This window comes from Heptranchias perlo, chromosome 43, assembly GCF_035084215.1.
Source record: "Heptranchias perlo isolate sHepPer1 chromosome 43, sHepPer1.hap1, whole genome shotgun sequence".
NCBI classification, from domain to species: Eukaryota; Metazoa; Chordata; class Chondrichthyes; order Hexanchiformes; family Hexanchidae; genus Heptranchias; species Heptranchias perlo.
The window spans coordinates 8,263,905-8,289,960 of record NC_090367.1 but is presented as its reverse complement, the minus strand read 5'-3'; the positions used below and the strand labels follow the sequence as shown (position 1 = coordinate 8,289,960).

At 48.0% G+C, this 26,056-nt stretch overlaps 1 protein-coding gene across 3 annotated transcripts in view; it reads left to right on the top strand.

Moving 5' to 3' along the window:
* The window catches only part of LOC137306482 (nuclear RNA export factor 1-like), a 72,205-nt gene extending 49,555 nt beyond the window's left edge, over window positions 1–22,650 (top strand). For 2 of the 3 annotated variants that reach the window (XM_067975742.1, XM_067975740.1), the window contains 9 exons: window positions 1,455–1,510; window positions 3,773–3,880; window positions 4,322–4,380; window positions 8,664–8,779; window positions 10,179–10,221; window positions 10,332–10,404; window positions 10,801–10,986; window positions 15,274–15,334; window positions 16,011–22,650. In XM_067975742.1, coding sequence (XP_067831843.1) covers window positions 1,455–1,510; window positions 3,773–3,880; window positions 4,322–4,380; window positions 8,664–8,779; window positions 10,179–10,221; window positions 10,332–10,404; window positions 10,801–10,986; window positions 15,274–15,334; window positions 16,011–16,055 — 747 coding nt within the window. In that variant the 3' untranslated portion in view covers window positions 16,056–22,650. The remainder of the gene's footprint in view (window positions 1–1,454; window positions 1,511–3,772; window positions 3,881–4,321; window positions 4,381–8,663; window positions 8,780–10,178; window positions 10,222–10,331; window positions 10,405–10,800; window positions 10,987–15,273; window positions 15,335–16,010) is intronic. The other variant, XM_067975741.1, reaches the window with a different exon arrangement.
* The last annotated feature ends 3,406 nt before the right edge of the window (window positions 22,651–26,056 follow it).

Genomic DNA, 26,056 nt, shown 5'->3' with positions numbered 1-26,056 from the left:
AATTACCGCCCCATCAGTCTACTCTCAATCATCAGCAAAGTGATGGAAGGTGTCGTCGATAGTGCTATCAAGCGGCACTTACTCACCAATAACCTGCTCACCGATGCTCAGTTTGGGTTCCGCCAGGACCACTCGGCTCCAGACCTCATTACAGCCTTGGTCCAAACATGGACAAAAGAGCTGAATTCCAGAGGTGAGGTGAGAGTGACTGCCCTTGACATCAAGGCAGCATTTGACCGAGTGTGGCACCAAGGAGCCCTAGTAAAATTGAAGTCAATGGGAATCAGGGGGAAAACTCTCCAGTGGCTGGAGTCATACCTAGCACAAAGGAAGATGGTAGTGGTTGTTGGAGGCCAATCATCTCAGCCCCAGGGCATTGCTGCAGGAGTTCCTCAGGGCAGTGTCCTAGGCCCAACCATCTTCAGCTGCTTCATCAATGACCTTCCCTCCATCATAAGGTCAGAAATGGGGATGTTCACTGATGACTGCACAGTGTTCAGTTCCATTCGCAACCCCTCAGATAATGAAGCAGTCCGAGCCTGCATGCAGCAAGACCTGGACAACATCCAGGCTTGGGCTCATAAGTGGCAAGTAACATTCGCGCCAGATAAGTGCCAGGCAATGACCATCTCCAACAAGAGAGAGTCTAACCACCTCCCCTTGACATTCAACGGCATTACCATCGCCGAATCCCCCACCATCAACATCCTGGGGGTCACCATTGACCAGAAACTTAACTGGACCAGCCATATAAATACTGTGGCTACGAGAGCAGGTCAGAGGCTGGGTATTCTGCGGCGAGTGACTCACCTCCTGACTCCCCAAAGCCTTTCCACCATCTACAAGGCACAAGTCAGGAGTGTGATGGAATACTCTCCACTTGCCTGGATGAGTGCAGCTCCAACAACACTCAAGAAGCTCGACACCATCCAAGATAAAGCAGCCCGCTTGATTGGCACCCCATCCACCACCCTAAACATTCACTCCCTTCACCACCGGCGCACTGTGGCTGCAGTGTGCACCATCCACAGGATGCACTGCAGCAACTCGCCAAGGCTTCTTCGACAGCACCTCCCAAACCCGCGACCTCTACCACCTAGAAGGACAAGGGCAGCAGGCGCATGGGAACAACACCACCTGCACATTCCCCTCCAAGTCACACACCATCCCGACTTGGAAATATATCGCCGTTCCTTCATTGTCGCTGGGTCAAAATCCTGGAACTCCCTTCCTAACAGCACTGTGGGCGAACCGTCACCACACGGACTGCAGCGGTTCAAGAAGGCGGCTCACCACCACCTTCTCGAGGGCAATTAGGGGATGGGCAATAAATGCCGGCCTTGCCAGCGACGCCCACGTCCCGTGAACGAATAAAAAAAAGAGTCTCAGTGGTTTCTAGCGCTAGGCAAAGTTTCGATGTGGTTTTTAAGCTGCTGTTTGTTTTCCTTTAACAGGCTAGTTACTTTGGTACAGATGAAATCAAGGTGCTCATATCACGTTTCATTCAGCAGTAAGTACCCGTGGTCGTGCCAGAAATGGGACTTTTGTGTTCAGATACCTATGGGTGGTAAATTTTGATGTGCATTAATCTCATTGAAACATACAAGATTCTGAGAGGGCTTGACAGGGTAGATGTTGAGAGGCTGTTTTCCCCTGGCTGGAGAGTCTAGAACTAGTGGGTGTAGTCTCAGGATAAGGGGTCGGACATTTGAGACTGAGATGAGGAGGCACTTCTTCACTCAGAGGGTGGTGAATTCTCTACCCCAGAGGGCCGTGGATGCTCAGTCGTTGAGTATATTCAAGACAGATCGATAGATTTTTGGACACTAAGGGATTCGAGCAATATGGGGATCGGGCGGGAAAGTGGAGTTGAGGTCGAAGATCAGCCATGATCTTATTGAACGGCGGAGCAGGCTCGATGGGCCGTATGGCCTACTCCTGCTCCTATTTCTTATCTTATGAACAGGAACATTTATCAAATGTTTTTAATGCCAAATACATTCATAATTCTATTAGCAAACTTAGGCCAGGTGTTGCCTTCTCTGATTTGAACTGGGTAGAGTGGTACATTAAAAATTATATTGAAGCTGTTCCATCTTGTTCTAGGAGCCAGGTTTAAACGCAAGCAGATGAAAGTCATTTTAAAAACTGGCTAGAAATCTGAAATAAAAACAGCAATGGTTTAACCGTGTTATCTGTTTGTGTGTGCTTTGTATTTCCATCCTTTTTTGTTCTACCTTCTGTAGCAAGCTATTTGTCCCTCTGACTCTTGAAAATCTGTGGTGATATTTCTGAACCAAAGTGCAACCAGATTTCATTCTAACCATGTGCTCTGGGAGTTGCTGACTCCGCATATTTTCTACCTCGGCACATGCTGCAGGCTTGTGCCTGGAGTTTTCCTCCTTCAGCCTGGGCCTCCGAGAGGAGCCAAGGCGGTAATGTTAAAGGTCTGGCCAACCCAGCTTGCTCTTCAATACTTCCCAGTGGTCAATTACAAGTTGGCGCATTTTGCCCAGTCCATGCCTGCTTCCACCTCCATAACATCGCCCGTCTCAGCCCCTGCATCAGCTCATCTGCTGCTGAAACCCTCATCCATGCCTTTGTTACCTCTAGACTTGACTATTCCAATGCTCTCCAGGCCGACCTCTCTTCTTTGCCCCCGCCCCGTAAACTTGAGCTCATCCAAAACTCTGCTGCCTGGATCCTAATCAAACCAAGTCCCATTCACCCATCACCCCCTGTGCTCGCTGACCTACATTGGCTCCCAGTCCAACAATGCCATGATTTTAAAATTCTCATCCTTGTTTTCAAATCCCCTCCATGGCCCTCGCCCCTCCCCATCCCTCTAACCTCCTCCAGCCCCTACAACCCTCCGAGATCTCTGCGCTCCTCCAATTCTGGCCTCTTGTGCATCCCCGATTTTAATCGCTCCTCCATTGGCGGCCGTGCCTTTAGCTCCCTAGGCCCTAAGCTCTGGAATTCCCTCCCTAAACCTCTCCTCCTTTTAAGACGCTCCTTAAAACCTACCTCTTTGCCCAAGCTTTTGGTCACCTGTCCTAATATCTCCTTACGTGGCTCGGAGTCAAATTTCGTTTGATTATCACCTTGGGACGTATAAATGCAAGTTGTTCTCCAAAACCAGGGGTGGGGAGGTGGTGGGAGCCCTTGTTTTAAAAGAAAACAAAGTGCAGACTCCAACAAAATACAGCAGTCAAAAACTAGCTTTTTGCTCTGGAAAATTACTGAGCAATCACTGCCAAAGTACTGTTGAGTACAAAGCTGGATGTGAGGTCGCCTGTGCACTAGAAAAAGCTTCAGCAGATGGTCTGTCTTTCCCTTTTGTGGAAGTAATAGGGGATTAAATCTTCACAGAAGAAGAGGTTTTTTTAAAAAAAAGAGACGGCATTTTTTTGATTTATTTCTAATTCATAAACATTGTTCGAAATGTACCATAGATGTTTGCAGTCGAGAAGCTGGTTGTAATTTGAAAGCTGAAAAGGTGCTTCTGTACCTAAACAGTTATTGAAGTTGATTGGTCTCTGTTTAAAAAGTCTCAGTCAAGCTCCCAGTGTAAAGGAGTCTGCAGACCAAGACTGCCTCATGTTTGTCCATTAATTTAACATCCTCACTTTAGACCAAGAACGGGTGAGGCAGCAAATAATATGGACCTTTCAGAGTAGTTTTGGGGTAACCCTAGGCCTGCAGCCTCATTCCCCACCCTAGAGAGGCCCTCGTTTCCCCTCACCCTGATTTTGTTGTTCTCACTTTGCAGGTACTATTTGGTTTATGATTCGACAGACAGGCAAGGACTGCTGGATGCCTATCACGATGCAGCCTGCTGCTCGCTCAGTATTCCCTTTTCTGCACAGAACCCTGCCAGGTTTGTTACCTTCAAGCAAAATGTTTCCCCCCCCCCCCCCCCTCAATGATACGGGGCTGAATTTGAACATATTGTGCTGGGCCATGCCGTAGGAAGAGGGAGGGCCTGTGACGCCACCACTCACGCACTCAGTTCCCGATCTCGGACATACAACCCCGGGCAGATGTCGATCAAAGGCCTGGTACCTCCTTATATTGCGGGGGGAGAACAGGCCGAGCATCTCCTCACCAGTGGGAGGGGAGAGGTCAAGCATTTCCACACAGTGGGTGGACATGGAAGAGGAAGGAAAAGCGGGGGGGGGGGTGGGGGAGAGGCCAAGCATCCCTCACTTGGGAGAGGAAGAGTGTCGTATATTTTTACAGTGAACTTAGGGCAAGTTTATGTAATCTAGCGTGAGCTGCACTTCAGTCTCCTAAAAAATATTGTGTTGTGTCCAAACAGGAGCAGTCTGGGCGAGTATTTCAAAGAGAGCAGGAATGTGAAGAAACTGAAGGACCCAAGTAAGAGAAATGCTGCTTTTGTCTCAAATTTACTGGTGCCTGTTGAAACCCCCCCACTGCTGGCCGGTGGAGTGCCCCGGCCCCATTGCTGCTGCCGCTGTTGAAAAGTGATGTACAAATTGATTAGTGTCAGAAGAACCTCCTGAGTTTCGAATCCATTTTGGTTTGCGATTTTTAAATGAACTAAACAATCCTCGAGGATCAGTTTTGAACTACTCTAGCAAAGAGCTGACACAGATATGATGGGCTGAATGGTTGTAAGCACCCATGCTGCCATTCATCACCAAACTTTTGGTTTTTAGGGGATCAGCAATGGCCCTTTTTGAACCAGGAGGAAGTTCTGGTTTAGATCCCTGACCCTGATTATGTGGCTAATGTAGAAATGGAGTTGTAAACAAATTAACACATCAAAAAAGAACTTAATGTCAACTTAGCCTCATGTCTTGTTTCGATGTTTGATTTTCTTTTTGAGTCATTCAGCTTCAAAGCACCTAGAGCGTCAAGACAAGAAAATTATAAAATCCAGCACATGGATGCAAATGCCTATTGTATGGAATGTCTGTCCACTTGTACTTACTCTAAACCTGGGTTTCATATTAACTGCTTTATCTCTCATCACTTTCCAAACCCTGCCTCTGTGTATTTTTGAAACGGTGCATTGTTTTTGATGGAATCTGTGCCTTACAGGATATGTTTGTACACTATTAACGGCAATCTTATCTGCCTTTTCTACCCATGATCGAATGATCTATCCTTTGATAATGGAGCGGTTGAGAAAAGCTTCCATGCTTACCTCCCCTCCACCTCCCTGGAAGGTGCTGACTCGGACTGGTCTTTGCTTCCAGCTGCCCTCTGGTATCTCACCAAAGTGGCTGTTCTTGTGGGAATGTTGCAGGCTCTTCTACCATGAGGGCATCATAGTCCTTTCCTTATCCGGGATCCACGCAGGCACTTTGCAGTCAGGGCCGCTGAACAGCGATGAGCAGTGAGAACCCTGGTGGCTCTCGTTTCTCTGCCACCTTGCTGCGGGGCAGTGAGGCCAGTTGTAGCATCTGTACCACACCCCTGGATAGGATCAGCTAACTCCATACAGGTTGGGGGATGGTGTGGTGGGGGCACTACATTTAGTTTAGGGAGGGGCAATTTAGCCTGGTTTCCAATCGACTAGTGAGCCCAGCTTGTGTGGGATAAAGGTAGGAGCAGGCTCCAATGTCACCGACTCTTCTCCCCCCCCCCCCCCCCCCCCCACACTGTTCAATGGCCCGTCAGCACTTGCTTAAAACAGCAGCTTATCCTTGTATGGTGCTGTCAACATACACGTTTTGCCAATGCATTTTACAAAGTAGCAGTAAGAGGGACAGAATGCTGAGCCAGGGTGGAGAGTTTCGGAGGGGGTGTCTGATGGTTTGGGTGAAAAGAAAGGATTTGAGGTTTTTAAAGTGGGAGAGAGGAGGGAGTTGGAGGGGTTTAGGGAAGGAATTCTAGACAGCAGGCGACCGGAAGCTCTGCTGCCAATAATGGTGGAGGAAAGAGATTCACCGGAGGCCAGAATCAGAAGATCAAAGGATGTGGCAGAGGAAACAAGTCCAGAGAGGCTGCAAAAGTGTAGGCGTGGGGAGAATAGAGGAAGATCTTAAATTGGATGCATTGATAGACGGGCATTACACTGGAGTAATGAAGGATACTAGTGCCTCTTGAGCTGCATCCGAGCACGGTCAATGTCTGTCTGGCGGGACAAGAGAAATAGGTGGAATAGAAAAGTTGAAGTATTTCTACCCCTTTCTTTCACTGCCCTAAGCTGAGAAGCTGGGTGGATGACTACTCTCACTCTCTAACCTTCCCCTTTACCGGTGCGAAATCAGCCTTCAGCAACAGCCCAGGGTGATCCTCCTTTCTAATCCTTCCATTCCTTGCTGTGAAGAGCACCTGCTCGTCCCCCCGGACGCGCTCCGCTGGGCACCTGCTCGTCCCCCCGGACGCGCTCCGCTGGGCACCTGCTCGTCCCCCCGGACGCGCTCCGCTGGGACGACTGAGCCTAGAGAATTCAGCTTGTTTGATCTCAGGCCAGAAACCTCTAGTCTACCCCTCCATTAGCACAGTGCATTGGGACTCCATTGTGTTGTACTGCTATATCTCAGTTATTTTAAATCACAATACCACTACTCCATTTAGAAATAAAAACCTGGCAGAGAATTCTGAATTAGCTTTAACAATATTATTTTGCTCATGAATATTATTGTTTAAAGAGTGGCTGCTTACATCATCAGAGTTGCCCAGTCTCACATTGTAAGGTCACTGAATAAATATCGGTGGAGGTAAAATCATTAACCTCCAGCTAAACATCTTTGTCTGTTAATTTTCCTCTCATTGCGCCATTGGGCTTGTCGTCTTTTCCAGCCAATCCCCCCATATGATGCAACATAACAGCTCCTTGCAGAGTTACTGGGTCAAAGTCCTTCAGACTCGAGTCTTGAAAGCAAATAAGCAGACTGCAGCTGCAGGCCTTTTTTATACAGATGGTTTCTGCAAACTGCCTTGTGTGTCTACAGTCAAGCTGCAGTGGTTTGTTTTACTGACAAGCCGAGGGACTTTCTCCCCACATCCTTTAATGACAAAGTAATGAACCAGTTCTGACGAAGGGTCATCGACCTGAAATATTAACTCTTTCTTTCTCCACAGATGCTGCCTGACTTGCTGAGTATTTCCAGCATTTTCTGTTTTTATTTCAGATTTCCAGCATCTGCAATATTTTGCTTTTTCGTTTATAACAGTGGTGTTCGGATCGGTTATTGGTGGTGCTCACACCTGGTGTACTGGGTACTGTTCTGGTCATTGTACTACTGCAAGGATATCCAGGCATTGGGGGCAGGGTAGGGCAGGAAAGAGAAACCAAACTGATGCCTAGCTTAAGGTGTCTGAGCTCTGAGGAGGTGAAGAGCCCGGTTTACTCTGGAGATGACAAGGCTGGAGAGCTAATCAAGTATTCAAGATCCATAAAGGGATCAATAAATTGCACCCCAGCAATATGTTTGAGTTGCCACAGGCTCTAGAACCACGTTCCGTGGGCTCACACTTAAGTGCACAGACTGTTTAGATTTAAGTACTTCATGAGAGGATGATGAAGGCGTGGAATGGACTGTTAGAGAAGGAGGTAGAGGCGGATGGAGTGGGCAGGCTTACCGGAGGGTTAGATATCTGACAGCTGAGTTTTTGGGAGCGGCTGGGTGCACTGCAAAGTTTTTTTTTTTTTCCCCTGGTCTGTACTTTCCTATGTGCTGTTTTGGAACAAGTTCCCATTTGCTGCGGCCTCTCACCCCCAGAGTCGTGCAGAAATTAAGGATGTCGTTCTCATTGAAAGTAACTGGCCAAGGCCGTCCTGTGCTTTGACGTTATGCAGGTGTGTGCCACCCATCTGATTTCGCTGTCACACCAGAAGCACTTTCTCAGTAGCCTTTCTCTTAACTTAGAATGGTACTTAGAAAGGATCTCCTCTTTGCAGCAGTGGAGAGTGTGAGATACTTGTCCTCGGATGTGGTGGTGCAGCCTCTGATCCTATCTTGTGTGAGCCTCCTCTGACTGAATAATCTACATCCTATAAATCTTGATTGGAAAGCAATCTCCATATGTACACAGCTGCACCACGCTGTGTTAACGGTGACTTCATGCTGTTACACTCCCCTGTATGCTGAAATCCTGATTGTAGCCATGCACCGTGTATAAGCTGGGGCAGTGCCCTATTTTTTTTTTATTGCTCTCTTCCAGTGCCAATCCAAGTATGGGTGTTACTTTTTTATAAATGCAAGTTCCCCTTTTTTAAATAAGTAAAATATAGTTTTCTGGGGAAGTGTTTGCCCCACCGGGAGAGTCAGCAGAAAGGAGATGTTTTTTAAAAACTTCATTTTAAAACCCAAAACAACACTCCTACTTTAATGAAAGCAGAGTGAATTGTGCTGATTTTGTACCCATTTCTGCTTCCTTACTTTCGAGTTCACTATAAACGTTTGCACGCTGACACAAGCTGTGTGCTTTCGCTGGAATACGTGGCAGAGTCCTACTTGATACAGAAGCGTAACTGTAAACCTTGGAGGCTGAGTGTCTGCACAAAATACATCTTAGACCAAGTGTGACATGCATAACTCAGGAATTGGCCCACATTATTTTGTAGTTCCAGTTGGACCCCTCCTTCGGGGATAACTGACTGTAGGCTGGGTATAGGTGTATGGTAACTTTTTTTTAAGCTTTCAACTAATTTTCTCTACCCTCCCTTTTTTTTTGGTTCCTAGCACTTCGGGCAAAGTTGCTGAAGCACACCAGGCTAAATGTTGTAGCCTTTCTCAATGAGCTTCCAAAGACACAACATGACATAGCCTCCTTCGTGGTGGATGTAAGCATGCAAACGGTAAGTGAAGAGCTGCTTGTTCTGCATAACTGTCCCATTTGATTCAGTTCCCTGTACAATGTTTAACCTGTTCACTGGCATTACATAGAATGTACAGCACAGAAGCAGGCCATTCAGCCCAACAGGTCCATGCTGGTGTTTACGCTCCAAACGAGCCTACTTCATCTAATCCCATCAACATATCCTTCTGTTCCTTTCTCCCTCGTGTTTATCTAACTTCCCCTTAAATGCATCCATGCTAGTTGCCTCAACTGCTCCTTGTAGCGAGTTCCACATTCCCGGTAGAAGCAATAACCGGAACGACCCCTCACAAACCGGCCATTGCTTGTTCTTCATTGTTGTCAACCCGCATCGTACTTTAAAAAAAAATTAATTCTCTGGATGTGGGCGTCACTGGCAAGGCCGGCATTTATTGGCCACCCCTAGTGGCCCGTTGAGAAGGTGGTGGACCTTCTTGTACTGCTGCAGTCCGTGTGGTGAAGGTGCTCCCACAGTGTGCTGTTAGGTCGGGAGTTCCAGGATTTTGACCCAGCGACGATGAAGGAATTACTGTGTGACTTAGCGGTAGTGTACACTGTGTCTCCTCTTTGGGTTTTTTTCTTATTCTTCTGTCTCCTTTGCATGTCTTTCTTCCTTGTTTCCCTTTGCTTGCCTCTTCCTTATCCTTGCGAGTTTAGTGTGTGTGTGTGTGCGCCTTTTTAAGTTTATGATGAGCTGTGCATTTTATTATACTCTCTCTGAGGAGGGGACAGGTCACCATGTATTTTGTTACAGGCAATGAGAGTGGCATAGATGTTTCGATTAGAGATACATGGCATGGTTTACGGTGCAGTAGGCCAGTGGCGTTATTTTCTAAACTCTCCGCTCTGTACAGAACGACTGTGTAATTTGCAGGTGCGAGCCTGTCCAGCCCAGGTATCACTCAGCCTGCCGATATGCTCCCCTTCCAGCAGGGTGTAACCATCCGACATGGGAACCTTGGCTGAATGTTTAGCTTCCGTAGCCTGGGGGCGCTGATGCCGATTGTAACCTACCCCATCAAAACCACCATCCTGGCTGAGATTTGCCAACTCGCCAGAGACAGAGTCAAACCTGGAACTGTCCAATACTACACTATGTAGAATTACAGCACAGAAACAGGTCATTCTGTTCAACTGCTCCATGCCGGTGTTTATGCTCCACATGAGCCTCCTTCCACCCTACTTTATCTCACTCTATCAGCATATCCTTCTATTCCTTTCTCCCTCACGTGCTTACCTAGCTTTCCCCTTAAATGCACCGGTGCATTTTACCTCTCTCCTCCACTCAGATCAATTAGGCTGCTCTCTATTACATTGAATTACAGTGTTCAGTACTCTAAATGCTGCGTATATAATATAAGCTTTGGTTTCTATTTCAGAATACACTGCTCTGTTTTACTGTACATGGAGTTTTCAAAGAAGGTGTGTAAATTTAATAAGTTTATGTTTTAAGTTCAATTTAAAAAGAAAACTTTTTTAAATTCAAGTTGTTGGAGAGTAAACTTTCTTCAAAACCGTTCATTCTCCCTCAGCCGATGGTAAATCCAGGGAGTCTGTGAGGGCCTTCTCAAGAGCGTTCATCGCAGTGCCTGCTGGGAATGCAGGGTAAGTTTTTTTTTAACCTGCACAATTGCATCCTCTGGGCTAGCACATGTTTACTTAACTCGGGGTAGAATCAGCTTAAAAGGGCAGAAGCAGCTCACAAATAAAAGCAGAATGTGCTGGAAATACACAGCAGGTCGGTGAGCTGGTGAGAAAAGACAGGTTAACGCTTCAGGTGGTATTACCTTCATTAGAAGTGAGTACTCCACCCAGAATATGAATCTCACCTCTTCCAGCTGCTAATGTTGTTGTGTTTCCACTATTTTATGTTTTTTTTAAATTTGATTTCCAATACTTATGCTTTTAATCGTGGAGGATTTGCAGATTGCTGAGTCGACAATACACCGCTTTCTAGGATTGGCACTAACTTGGTTGTTTCCACCCCTCCTCCCTTTTAAGCAGGCTGTGCATTGTGAACGACCAGCTGTTCATCAGGAACGCCACCACCGAGGAGATCCGCAAGGCCTTTGTGACCCCAGCGCCCACTCCATCGAGCAGTCCGGTGCCCACCCTCACCGCTCCGCAGCAGGAAATGCTGCAGGCTTTCTCGCAACAATCGGGCATGAACATAGAGTGGTCACAAAAGTGAGTGTTACCGATCGCAGGGGAACTCCAGACCCTTCCGTCCGTTTGGTTTCTCCTTTTTGTTTTTTTTAAAAAAGCACCTGTTTTAAGATCTGCCCATTGCACAACATCAGTTTAAACCTTTTTCCTTTTAACATTTCTTTGTCAAATAGTTTTCACGTGCGTGTTATCGTTCCTTCTGCAGGTGTTTGCACCTCTGTCCAATGTCATCAAATAGCTGTGTTTGTGCTTAACCCCAGTGCCCAGTGTTAATCTCGTGGTTGCCAGATTAATGGAGTGTGAGAGGCAGAAGCACTTGGGGTGCACGGTGGATATTGCCTGTGCCGCAGGAAGGGGAATGTGCCAGGGGTTGGGACGTGGGTCATTAATGCTGCGACGCATCTGAATGATCACTGACAGGAGACCTGAGCCCGAGGTGGGTCTGACTGGCTTCTGTGCCGAGAGCAGGTTATCCAGCTTCAGACTGTCTCCGGCAATGAATGTTTTATTAATGTCCTCAAAATGATACTTGCTGCACAGAGACTGTCGGTGGGTTTGCTTTCACCCGTCTCGGCCCTCCTCTCTGGAGCGCTCTCCCTAAATGCTGATTATAAGTGCACGGTGTTTTACACATTTCCTCTTGAATGTTTGAGCTGGCAACATGGAAGTGATTGTAAGGCGAAATGCTTGAGTGGCTGTAACCAGAATGAGATCCCATTCTCACTCACTCACAGCGAGGCTATCGCGACACTTGTTGGAACGTGCAATCAGGAGTGGCAACTCTAGGCAGATGTTTTTACTCCCTTGGGCCTGTGGTGGCATGTCTGCCCCCACTGGGTTAAGATCTGCTAACTTGGCACAGCCTGGGGATCAAACCTGATCCCTTCCTGTTCAGTTTGACTTGGCATTACTTCATAATGCCCACAGAGACACTGTGGGAGGTGTCGGTCAATATCTGTATCTCATGATTCAGGGTTTTGCAGCAGTGACGACTATTTAAATCCGGGCTCCAGTTATCATGCTCTGCAATACTGTCATTTGCACATCCTGTTTCTGTAGCAGACAGGGCTAATCCCTTGAAGTACCGCTGTGCAGAGGTGTAAATTGCACCATTTAGGACAAATGACACCTACAACCACTGTCTAGTACACTTCACTGAACCAGGAGACAAAAGTAAACGACTTTGCTGTATTATTTTTAGTGTAGAGTTAGGAGCGGCTAGCACAGTGATTTCCAGTAGCAGTGTTATTGTATTGTTATAAATTGTCCTTTTCAATCGGACAGGAGAAGGAAACACATTTTAAAGCTTTGGAATTTGTCAGCGCCCTCCAGGTTTCTGTTGTCGGAGAGTTCCCTGCTACAGGAGTGATGTGGAGATGCCGGTGATGGACTGGGCTGGACAAATGTAAGGAATCTTACAACACCAGGTTATAGTCCAACAGTTTTATTTGAAAATCACAAGCTTTTGGAGCTTACCTCCTTCGTCGGGTCACTCACCTGACGAAGGAGAAAGCCTCCGAAAGCTTGTGATTTTCAAATAAAACTGTTGGACTATAACCTGGTGATATAAGATTCCCTACATTTGCTGCAGGAGTGTTCATGCTTATTGTCTTAGACATACCATTGGTCACGTATAAAGTTTAAACCAATGTTCTCATTAATCGAATCGGGCCAGGACCTACTCCGTTAATGGTAGGGCGTTGGGGAGAGTTATAGAACAAAGAGATCTAGGAGTACAGGTTCATAGCTCCTTGAAAGTGGAGTCACAGGTGGATAGGGTGGTGAAGAAGGCATTCGGCATGCTTGGTTTCATTGGTCAGAACATTGAATGCAGGAGTTGGGATGTCTTGTTGAAGTTGTACAGGGCATTGGTGAGGCCACACTTGGAGTACTGTGTACAGTTCTGGTCACCCTATTATAGAAAGGATATTATTAAACTAGAAAGAGTGCAGAAAAGATTTACTAGGATGCTACCGGGACTTGATGGTTTGACATATAGGGAGAGGTTAGACAGACTGGGACTTTTTTCCCTGGAGAGTAGGAGGTTAAGGGGTGATCTTATAGAAGTCTATAAAATAATGAGGGGCATAGATAAGGTTGATAGTCAAAATCTTTTCCCAAAGGTAGGGGAGTCTCTCACGAGGGGGCATAGATTTAAGGTGAGAAGGAAGAGATACAAAAGGGTCCAGAGGGGCAATTTTTTCACTCAAAGGGTGGTGAGTGTCTGGAACGAGCTGCCAGAGGCAGTAGTAGAGGCGGGTACAATTTTGTCTTTTAAAAAGCATTTGGACAGTTACATGGGTAAGATGGGTATAGAGGGATATGGGCCAAGTGCAGGCAATTGGGACTAGCTTAGTGGTATAAACTGGGCGACATGGACATGTTGGGCCGAAGGGCCTGTTTCCATGTTGTAACTTCTATGATTCTATGAATTCAGGACTGTCTGAAGCCGTGGAGAATAACCAGTCTTGGTGTTCTGATTTAACATTTATCCAAGAATGAGGCAACAGCATTAACCGTCTTTTCCAAACCTCCAGGCCCATAAAATTCAAACAGAACAAGCCAGCAAGAAAGAAATCCTAGCACATATAGAGCTGGTCTGCCTGGGCGTGGTGCTCGGCGTCAGTGGGCTGGGAATGACCCACCCACCGACCGGCCGGCCAGCCTTTGCCCTAACCATGGCGACAGTGTTCACGCGCGTGAGTCTCCAGCAGACAGTGTGGATTGGGAGCTTGCTGCTGCAAGTCTTTATGCTCCTAAATGGAGAGGAGCAGGCCTTGTGCCCAGGCCAATGTAGAATGGTCAACATCAGGAAGCGATAAAAAGAATGAGACCAATCGTAAACCTATTTAAAGCGTATGAGGCTCTGCTTATCTTTGAGTGAGATCCATCAAAATAGATGACATTTTTAAGCTGAAACAAATGAGGCTTAATATGTCTAATAATTTACAGAGTGTAAAATCAGCCAAGATCTGACCTCCAATTGCCACTATAAAGTCTTTGAAGTACGAGTTCAGAATCGGCACCAACATGAATGAGACCCAGCTCGATGGTATCTCTGCAGCTGATAGATGCTGGGTTTTGTGTTTGCTGCTGCTTGTACCTCCCTGTTTACCTAAGCTTATCACCTGTGTGACTCTCGTAGGCTTTTTTATACCTCAGCTGATCCCCCAACCGTATCCACACATCCACCTGATTCCACTAAGGGCTGTAGAATCTGGTCAGCTGGATGTCAGTACGGGCTATTAGATCTCCAACAGCCTTGCTTGCAGGCTGAGGGTGGGGCTGGACTAGGTTTGTGCCCAGAGTGCTGAAAGCCAGGGCATGGAATCACTACATACCAGGCTGGGAGGGAGTTAATAACCCTGGAGCAGAGCGGAGGGGAGGGGAGGGGAGAGGAGAAGGAGCAGATCGTGTATGGGAAGGCCAGGGCATGTGGGATGGACACCCCAATGGGGACTTGAGCTGGAGACAGGTTGGGGTAAAGATGGAAAGCAGTTACCATCACCGAGGGAAGATAAATCCAGCAACCATCAGGAAAGACCAAACAGGCTGCGGCTACTTTCTCTAGGAAAGGGAAGACTGAGGGGTGACCTGATAGAGGTCTTTAAGATTATGAAGGGGTTCGATAGGGTAGACGTAGATGTTTCCACTTGTGGGGGAGACCAGAACTAGAGGCCATGAATATAAGATAGTCACTAATGAATCCAAAAGGGATTCAGGAGAAACTTCTTTACCCAGAGAGTGGTGAGAATGTGGAACTCACTCCCACATGGCGTAGTCGAGGTAAATAGTACAGATGCATTTAAGGGGATGGTAGATAAACACATGAGGAGGAAGAAAGGAATAGAGGGATATGCAGATAGGGCGAGATGAAGTAGGGTAGGAGGAGGCTCGTGTGGAGCATAAATACTGGCATAGACCAGTTGGGCCGAATGGCCTGTTTCTGTGCTGTAAAATCCCTGAAGGTGGCACTGGTTTAAAACTCAGTGCTTTGAATAATATAGATAGATATTTAGTGGAGCTGAGCTTTCTGTTAATATAAAGGGACTTTTTTTTTTTGTGCAATGGAATTCAGAGGCTGGATTTAAGGTGTCTGGTAATAGTGAAGGTGTTTAGATCACCAAAGAGCAGGTTTTGCAGTGGAGAGAATTGATCACTTCCCGTTTGCCCCGTATACTGTTAGTAAAGCTGCAGCTGGCCAGCAGCTGTGTCTTGAGACACATCCATGTGTTTTCTCCACTCCTGCTCCCTCCTCATTCTGTAACCAGACCGCAAAATCAGGTTTGATCATTTCCTGTCTTCTAGGTGCCTGCAAGACAACGAATGGGACTTCAGTCAAGCTGCACAAATCTTCACACAGCTTAAGGTAAGTTTATTAAAATGTTTGAGCACCCAGAATTGGAGACCAAAAACTGAAAAGATCCTCTCATCCAATGGATTAATCCTGTTGAGCCAGTTTGAAGGTAAAACCCAGGGTTTAGTTTAGCCAGCCCCATGCCTGAAATAAGTTCCCTCTCTCTGAATTTGTAAGAATGGATGAGTTAACTGCTCCTCTCCTTGTCTCCTATGCCATGTGTTTGAAATCTAGCTCTGTGCGGAGCAGTGATTTTGCCTTAAAGATCATTTAGGGTGACCTCCTTACTGATCCTTAAAACCGTGCACTGCTTCTCAGGGTCTCGAGCACAGGCCATGGGGAAGGCTGCTTCTCACCTGCAGCAGTGCCCAGTCCTCAAAGGTCATTTCCCACGTTCTGTGGCAAGCCACTGGGTCACCTGGGAGCAGGCAGCTTGTAATGGCGTGGTGTTGCACACGGCGCAATGCATTACCTGTCAGCTAGTCAACGGGGCAGAAGACTGTTAACTCCCTCCTGGCTGAGAACGAAAGAGGCACTGGGAAGCACCAGAGAGCAATAGAAAATAAGAGCCAATTCTTAAGCCGCTGTATGATTGTGACGCTGTTTCTCTGAGCAGTGACACCTGTGAACAGTCTCTTCAATTACCCTTTACACTCTTCTTTGTGGTTTGAACTGTGGTTTTTTTCAGGCCGGAGGAAAAATTCCCGAAATAGCGTTTGTGAAACAGCTATGAAGAAGGCAAGCATTACACTACCCTTTCAGATCCGAGGCTTTAAACATGGAGCCGGGAGTCTGGACTTTTTTTTTAAAAAAAGCTAAATGCTGGTATAAATTATATTTGAGAAGCATAATGTGAACTATCTTACCATCAAGACTCGTGATTTTTAAAACTAATGCACCGCAGTTAGCATTTCGAAGTCAGGCTATATAGATGTCGTTAAAGTCCTGTGTAGTTTTTTTTTTTTTGATTGTGTATAGTCTGTGTTGTGTCAGTGTACTCTCAACATATTTTTTAGGTGGGGTGGGGTGGGGGGATAGTTTTGTTGAACTTTGTGAGTAATACGGAAGTATAAATCTTCCAGTATAAATCTTCCATGTCACCGAAGATCAGGCTTTTCCCGTGCTGGTTCATCCAGTGTCTCTGGTGAGTGGAGGTGAGCAGATGAACGCAGTGCCCGTTCCCGGTTTCAGTCAAACTACAGCTCTTTGGGCTTTACCTAAAATGGGGCTGCTGCCCCCGGTCCAAAGACTTCTTTTTTCCTTTTTTTTTAAGGCAGCCATTGAAAGCTGCACTCTTGGCGTCCGGTTCTCCATTGTGAAAATCACTGGGCTGCCCAGCTTCAAACCAAAGCGGGTGGTCCTCTTTTTAACCTGAAGTGCCGAGCAATCTCTGGTCGGTTTGAACCCGTGCACAAGGTGGAGAGGAAATCCGTCGCGTTGACAAAGCAACGCAGCATCTTAACGTTAGACTGGTTGTAGTCTCCGGCGTAATTCAGCAGGCTCTTGTGTAGACATGCTGCCGATATTTGTAACTTTTACTCACTCGGAGCAGTAGATGATAGCCTGCCCGTACAGTTTCCCCAAAGTATGTTTTTAAAAAGGTTTTTGAGTATTTACTTACTTTCTAAGCTTTAAATCCAGACTCCTCCTCCTCATCAGTGTTCCATTCCAGGACAAGTGGGCTCTCAGCCCAGATTCAGTAGGATAGTCGGGCATTAGCAAGGTTTTTATTTAGTGTGCGGACTGAGAGTCGCATAAAATCCAGGGCACCCCAAACGTCAGATCTGTTGTGTGGGAGGGAGTTACGGTGGGCACTGAACAAGCAGCAGCTCGTCACACCCAGTGATCGGAATATTTACTTTTACTTTTATTTATCTTTTACCTTGTTTTTTTTTTCCTTTTCCCCCGCCCCCTTTGTTCACAACAATGTGAAAGTTTTCAAACACCAGGTTACCATCCTTCAGGCTCACTTTTGCAAGTAGCATCCTTGTTCTGGTCCTGGCTAGAACTGGTTCAAACCTCCAGCATTTAGTCACGTCCCATCACTGATCAGGCGGTGCGACACGCACCCCAGGCCGAGGAGAGAACAAGATGGGGAGCTTAAACTGATGTTTGACCCATCTGTAAAAGGACCCATCATAAATTAAACTTGTAACAAGTTGGACAGTTTTTTCTCTCCTTTCTCCAATCCCTCCCACTCTCTGACCACTTTTTTTTTGAGTTGGGGATGGTGGTGGGGGGTGTCCTTTGACTCATTGAACAAGCCGGATACCCTGGCTCAGACCAGGAACTCAGTGTTATATCTCAGGCCAGACCAAACTCTGCTTCTCAGACCCTGCCCAGTGCATTTCTTACCCCCATCGTCCCTGACACGACCAAGCCATTCTAAGGCGGTATCTTGATGCGTATTGCACCATCAAGCAGTGACACCTCCTCTCCATTGCACTTTAGTGCATCTGGAGACAATTTGCTGCCGAGGCCCCCTCCTGTTCAATGATTTGGTGGAATGGGCTTTTAAGTTACCAGTTGAATCCAGATCAGTACTATGGAAGCTGGCACATTCCATAATTCTAGTGCATCTGTTGGCGCAGGTTTGCAGATCATACCTCTCTACTCTAGTGAATCTCATGGGGTCGGGTGCCATCCCAAACAGCGTGGAGGTTGGGGCGCTTTTTAGAACAATCTCTGCCCCTTGATTTCCCCACTTGAGCTGAGCTCCTGTTCTCGAGCAAAAAGCCGGCATTTCCTGACCTGGGAAGGAGAACGCAAACCCTGTGAACCTGCCCACTTTGGACTGTGGCTTCCCTCGATAGCCCAGTGGGTATAGACAGCACCTGGTGTCGCACTAAGCCATTCAGAGCAGGAAGATCCCCGGTATATGTAGAGTTAGCTGGTCCCAACCGGGGTTCCAGTGGGGGCACTGCAATTGGCCTCAGTGCCCTGGGGTTTGTTGTGGGGGAGGTGGGGTGGGTGATTGCTATCCAGTTACCCCTGCAAAGTGTGGACATCAAGTGAGAGCAGGGCTGGGCTTGGCAGCTCCAGTGCCTCCCCCAACTCCGGTCCCTACTGACATTCACCATCCAGGGATAGCAGGCAATTTGTTTCAGGGACCAGTATCAGTCCCAGAGGGCTGCCGGCCCCTGTGGGATTGAACCTCAGCAGCGTCAGGAGATGGAAGTTGGGGGTGGGGGGTGGGGGGTGGGTGTTGGGGAGATTGGCAGAGAACCCACATACAAAACTAAATGGGCTTAGAATGAAACCTCTAATCGGAGCGAGCTTGAACTGCACCCGAGGAGTGGAGCGAACACAAGTCAGGAGCAGCTCCAGCATAACGGTACAACCGGTGCGTTATCAAACTGCACAGCGTCTCGCAGCAGCTGTTGTTCCAAGAACTATCGGCAGGGATCGCTGTCTCTGCAGCTCTCAACGTATCATTTCCATCGCCTGACTGCGGTTTGGTTGTGGAAATTCTGTTAACGTATCGAGTTGTGAAACAATTTGTGTGTGTGTGTGTGAGAGATTGACTGCCACATTCTCTGTTACTTGGGGTACTGTGCTGCTGATGAACATGGCAAGGTTCCTTTATTTGTAAAGGCCTTTTCATGCTTGTGAAAAACATGTGGAATGCATCATCCCCGGATGCAGTACAGTGCATTTCTGCATTCTCCTCGCACTGCCGATAGTTAGTGGGTCAGTGGTGCCATTTTCCTTTTGTATCAGCCCTGAAAATCTAAAATGACATGTTTTGGTTGAAAGTTTGTTAACAAATCCCATGACTTTTGACATTTATCCATGAAGTGGTTTGTTTGTTCCTGTTGACCTATTTCCAAATGAAAATGCTCTTCTGAAAGGCACACTTGCTGTAATAACCGAATCCTTTTCACGCACTACCCTCGAGAGTGAAGGGAATGTTGTACTTGTTGAACCATGTCTCAGATGGATTATCTATCTCCGGGAGAACCAGGAATGAGAGAGCTCGCCCGTGTACAGGCCGTTACGTTCGCAGCTGACTTTCCTATGCAGGCACAGAGGTTAAAGGCCTACTTTTTGATCTGCTCTGACACAGTGGTCAACCATCTCTTGCAAATAGTATTCGAAAACCACCAGCCACTGCTTGCTCAGAACTCAACACTGCAGACAAAATATGTTTTTATCAACACGCGATCCTCTGGGTGGTAATGTGATCGCGTTATCCAACCGAGGAAGTAGAAACACAAGAGCCGTACGTTTCACGCTGTACGCAGTCTGCACCCAGCTGGACAGAAGAGCAGTTTGCCATGTGTGCGCTAGATTGTGTTCTCAACCTCCACAAAACGGATAGAGCCTGTCTCGCAAGATCTACTCGGCATGGTGCACAAAGTTCGGAGCTTTTGTATTGTGATTGGCACAACCCAGTTTCTGTTGGGTTGCCCACTGCAAGGTTGATGCTTTGCGTGAAACGTACACCAAATTTAAAAAAAAAAGTCTCTCTGAACCAAGCTCCCTCGTTGGTTCAGAGTGGGTCCTTGTCGCCTGTGAGCCAAGAATCGGGGAACACATGGACCACGACATTTCCATTTTGGTGCAAACTCTGAGAATGACAAACCATTGGCTGTCTTGATTGTAGCTATTGTGTGTGTTCCCTCCTGTTGGCTAAATGGTTATTGTGATATTTGATAATTGGCCAGGGAGAAAAGGCCCGTATTCAAGCATTTGTGATTTGCTTCCTTTGCCCTTTGCCCACCCCCCGCCCCTTGCAATGTAGATATTTACCCTCAGACTGCTGAGTCCCCCTGAGTGGGGAGCTCACTTCCTTTCTGCTATCACGATTGCAAAGAACAAAAGGCTCCTTTTTTAAAAAAAATCGATGGTTAGTGACTTCACGCCATCTGTTATACATGGTTTTAATAAGGCAGTGTGGTTTCTTCTTGTCATAACTGTGCCTCAAGTGGGAAGAGTAGGACTGCAACGTTATATCTTAAATCCTCTCCCGAAGGTTTCCACTGAATCTTCTTCAGTGGTCGAAGGACGACGTTAACCCTCAGCTACTAGACTCAGCCCTTGCCCATTGACGGGGCCAAGATAGTCGTGTTCGCCTATAAACAGAAGAAAACTAAGAAGTGACACCATCCTCTTCTTGCAGAGAATCCTCTTCAGATGTAACATCCACCACGTGTAATTTATTACCTCCTGTTGGCACCAGAGGTGATTGGAAGTCTAGGAAATGGTCTGCAAATTGGAATGGTTCTTGGTCAGGGCCAGAGTGTGCAAACACTGGGATCTTGTACCCGTCTACCCTGACCGCAAGCCCAACGCAACAGGAAGTAGCACTATATCTCAAAGCAGCCTTTTTTTTATTTGTTAGCGTGGAGTCTTTCTCGTAAACTAGTGCACCGTACATTTACTGTGTCACTTCTCTTCCTACATCAGTCCTCCACTAGACTGTCTCGTCAGCCAGTGGTCTCCACCGTCGTTGGCAGACGTTAGATGGCCGTCACCAGTGGGCTGGTGTCCCCGCTTAGACGTGTGTTGGTGCCTGCGATTCTGCCGTGCGCCAACTTTGCCGTCTCTAACGGGGTGGTGTGCCGGGCCAGAGCGGTGGGGGGAAAACGTGGGGGCGCCGGCGCCTTCCCCCTCTCCCTCCCTCACCTGGTCACAGAGCGCGATGGGCAGAAGCCTGGGAGCAGGTTTCCTGCCCGCCCCCCGACTTTGATCAGTGAGGCGTGCACAGCACGGAGTGATTTCAAAAAGAGGCAACTTAAAATGGTGGGGGGTGGGGGTGGGGGGCAGAGAGAAAGACAAAGATTAAACCAAACTTTTGGTGTCCGAGTTGGCCAACAGAATGGAACAGATTGTACTTGTTTTTGTGTGCTGTGTAGCTGACATACATTGGACTGTTGCGTGATTTATATCTTTTTCCATGGAGTGGTGGGAGGTGGGATTGGCATTAAGCTTCTCATTTATTTCTATTTTATTTTTCTCCTGCCTGGCCTGACATCTTACAGCTCAGAGGGCAGCACCAGACTGCTCCTTGTGCCACTTGGGGCACTGACTGGAAAGGTGCCAGGGACTGATCCAGGCATGCGATACCCCCCAGCTCCCACTGTCCCTTACACTGGGCAGATGCCACAGCCTCTGCTTGGTGTCTCGCAGTGTGACCTGGCTCAGATAGGGAGCTTAAATGGAGGTTGGCTTCGACCTGCCCTGTCTCTCTACATGCCGATGCTCTAATGCATTGTACAGCTGCACCGCCTCTGGTTTGCTCTCACTCCAGAGCGGAGGAAAGTTGCTGCAGGAGTCTTGTGACACAGCTGGGTTCAGCTCCAAGCATCTCGGTCTGCTGGTTTTCTCATTTCCAATGTGTATGCTTCTCTTCTCTTTCCCTCCCCCTCTCTTTATTCCCCCCCGGGCCCGCAAAAAAAAAACAAAGGATAGATGCAAGGTTCGTTGAATGCGTTTTCTTAAATATGGAAGGTGGACAGTTACTGGGAGCAGAGGCTGGAATTACATCCCTGGGGCGGGGGGGCATGATCAGCACAGTGCAACAGTAGGCACAGGAACAGCCTTGTACAAGTGGCTGCTTAACCCAGTCAAGTCCCGTGACTTTTTAATCAACTTCCAGGTTTTGCAGACTGAATTTTGGATCTTAACTCCTTCCCAATGACTCGAAGGTTGAAGATGATGTGTTTTGAGTGCTGTGTGTAATTATCCACTTGGACCCTTCATTGTCCATCCTTGGCTCCTTTTAAAACCATTTATTTATTTATCTGCCTGAAGTTGGCCCTCTGACCAGGACCTGGCTGGCGTGGGAATTTGGGAGTTGCCTGAGTAGTGATTCCTCGCAAAGCACGGCTGTGCCTTCAGTAACATCTTCCTGAACACGCCACCTACGTTCTGTGATAATCCTGTAAAGGGAGCTTCTTGCCGTTCATCTGCCATCACCGGTTTGCTGCTAAGTCCCCTACGGTGTGTGACAGGTGCTCCCCAGTTTCAGAGCCCAGTGCAAGAGAAATTTCCCCCCTCCTGCAGCAAGTGAGTTTTGCTGAAATATCGCAGACCCCCCCCCCCCCCCCTTCTTTGAATTGCCAGACTGAAAATGCAGTCTTTAACATAACAGTCCAGTGTGTGTATATTTGTATTTGAGCATTTTGATGTGAAATGTTAATTGTTGGATGGTTTAATGGGAATATCATTCTGTGACTCGGCTCCTTGCCCCATTGATGACCAGCTCTCTCTCCATTGCCACCTTCTGTAAAACTTCACTTTACTCCATTGTAATTTTCTCCTGACTTTGGAAGGCAAATATTAACGATAATCGGCTTGTAAATAAAAGTTTTTTTGTGACATTACTTAAGACTGGATTTTTTTTTTTTGCATAATCTTTTGGGGATCTCGCAAGCCTGATGGTACGGAGTTAATATCAGGAGAGACCTGGGAGGCTGAGTGGTATGGTGGGTACAGCATGGTCCTTGCGAGCAGATTGGGTAACATGGTGGGTACAACACAGTCCTATAGTTGATTGGGTGGCCTATCGAGCTGTCGTTTCTTGGAGCTGAATTTAAACTCTTGTCACCCTTACCAGCTGAAAGTGCCAGCGCTGGTTGCAAGAGACCTAAATGAGTCTGAATTCGGGCCCTAGCTGGGCATGGGTCCACAGCACAGTACGGCCCACTCTTCACCTCAAATTGACAATGCCAGAGGCCATAAGAAAAACCAAACTGACTGCAGATTGGAAGCCCGACCCCAGGTCCTTCAAGAACTCACATTTATAAAGCACCTTTAACGTTGAATAAAAGCCTGCGAGTGCTTCACAGGGATTTTTATTATTCGTTCATGGGATGTGGGCACCGCTGGCGAGGCCTGCATTTATTGCCCATCCCTAATTGCCCTTGAGAAGGTGGTGGTGAGCCGCCGCCTTGAACCACTGCAGTCCGTGTGGTGAAGGTTCTCCCACAGTGCTGTTAGGAAGGGAGTTCCAGGATTTTGACCCAGCGACGATGAAGGAACGGCGATATATTTCCAAGTCGGGATGGTGTGTGACTTGGAGGGGAATGTGCAGGTGATGGTGTTCCCATGTGCCTGCTGCCTTTGTCCTGCTCGGGGGTGAGAGGTGGCGGTTGGAGGGGATGTGCAGAGTTGCTGGCGAGGTGCTGGCGAGACCTTGGCGAGTGCTGGCAGCATCCTGTGGTGTACACACTGGCAGCCACAGTGTGCCGGTGGTGTGAAGGGAGTGAATGTTTAGGTGATGATGGGGTGCCAATCAAGCGGGCTGCTTTGTCCTGGATGGTGTCGAGCTTCTTGAGTGTTGTTGGAGCTGCACTCATCCAGGCAAGTGGAGAGTATTCCATCACACTCCTGACTTGTGCCTTGTAGATCGTGGAAAGGCTTTGGGGAGTCAGGAGGTGAGTCACTCGCCACAGAATATCCAGTCTCTGACCTGCTCTTGTAGCCACAATATTTATGAGGCTGGTCCAGTTAAGTTTCTGGTCAATGGTGACCCCCCAGGATGTTGATGGTGGGGGATTCGGCGATGGTAATGCCGTTGAATGTCGAGGGGAGGTGGTTAGACTCTTGTTGGAGATGATCTTGTCTGGCATGAATGTTACTTGCCACTGATCAGCCCAAGATGTAATCAAAACAATGGGACGCAGAACCAAAGGAGATACTGGGAGCGGTGACTAAGGGCTTGGTGAAAGAGGTGGGTTTTAAGGAGGGTCTTGAAAGAAGAGTGGTAGATGGAGAGGTTTAGGGAAGGAATTCCAGAGGGTGGAGCCGAGGCCACTGAAGGCACAGCCGCCATTGGTGGGGTGCTGGAAGGAGGAGGGTCAGAGTCAGAGGAACTGAGTTGAATTGGGGGATGCAACATAGGTCAGTGAGGATGGGTGATGAGTGACTAGGACTTGGTGTGGGCTCGGTTACGGGCAGCAGAATTTTGGATGAGCTGAAGTTTATGAATGGTGGAGGATGGGAGACTGACCAGGAGAACATTGGAATCATTGAGTGTGGAGGTGACAAAAGGCAAGTATGAGGGTTGCAGCAGCAGAAAGATGGAGACTGGCAATGTTTGTGATGGAGAGAATGAGAGGTTGGAAGCTCAGGAGTGAGACTGTACCTGAAGAGAAGGAAGCAGATACAATGTCAGCTGGAATGGGTACCAGGAGAGGATGTTTGGGTGGTCAGCAGTTTAGTGTGAATGGGTTGAAGGGATCAGGAGGCATAGATGCGATGATCTTGTAGATTATGGGGGGGGGGGGTGGGTTGGGGAGAAACGAGAGTGATTCGGGCTGGGAGAAGGTTTTGCTTGGTGGGCAAAGGAATTGGAGGAAGCAGCTGAACGGATGGTCTCAATCTTGATGTCCATGAACTCCTGACACTTAGAGGTGAGGGGGGGGGGTGCTGGGGTTTAAGGAGACATTTGGTAGTAGAGACGAGAATCTGGTGGTTATCTTTTCTCCAGGGTGATCCTGGAGTAGTGGGTGGTTTTGGCAGAGGAGAGTGAGGTCGTCCTTGATGAGGTCCCGATCTGGCAATGGGATGGCTGTGCCAAATATGCTCAAATCTGCGTTCCTTGGACTAGAGGGAGCGAAGATGAGGGCCGTGCCAAGGGAATGATTGACTGGGCAGAGTAATGGTTTTGCTGGGGACTGGGGGGGGGGGCATCAAAGCTGGAGGTGAGGGGGTGATTGAGCAAATTGACAGCTGCAGAAATATCGTGAATGGTGAACCAAAGGTAAGGCAGCTGGGTGTTTGAAAGTTGCAGTTGTAAGTGACTTGGGAGCCATGAGGATGGGTGGGAGAGTTTACATGGAGGCAGAGGTTTAGAGAGGACAGGAGGGTGGTGAATTCAGAGGAGAGAAGAGCTGAGATGGAGATTGAAATCACAGAGGTAGAGGGAGGAAAGGAGGGACTATAACTTGGTGGGGGATGGAACTGATTACCTTAAACTTGAAGAGGTTGAACAGCAGAGAAGTGTCATGGCAGCCGAGTCATCCAGCAGAGCAATGCAGTCCTGATGGCAGAGGTGTCCAAGAAATCAAACGTGAGCAAAGTCCACTAAACCTCCCATCGAAGCCCATCCCTCTAGTCCCCAAACTCTCCCATCGAAGCCCATCCCTCTAGTCCCCAAACTCTCTCATCGAAGCCCATCCCTCCAGTCCCCTAACTCTCCCATCGAAGCCCATCCCTCTAGTCCCCAAACTCTCTCATCGAAGCCCATCTCTCTAGTCCTCCAACTCTCCCATCGAAGCCCATCCCTCCAGTCCCCAAACTCTCTCATCGAAGCCCATCTCTCTAGTCCTCCAACTCTCCCATCGAAGCCCATCCCTCTAGTCCCCAAACTCTCTCATCGAAGCCCATCTCTCCAGTCCCCTAACTCTCCCATCGAAGCCCATCCCTCCAGTCCTCCAACTCTCCCATCGAAGCCCATCTCTCTAGTCCCCTAACTCTCCCATCGAAGCCCATCCCTCTAGTGCCCGAACTCTCCCATCGAAGCCCATCTCTCTAGTCCCCTAACTCTCCCATCGAAGCCCATCCCTCCAGTCCCCTAACTCTCCCATCGAAGCCCATCTCTCTAGTCCCCTAACTCTCCCATCGAAGCCCATCCCTCTAGTGCCCTAACTCTCCCATCGAAGCCCATCCCTCCAGTCCTCCAACTCTCCCATCGAAGCCCATCCCTCCAGTCCCCTAACTCTCCCATCGAAGCCCATCCCTCCAGTCCCCTAACTCTCCCATCGAAGCCCATCCCTCCAGTCCCCT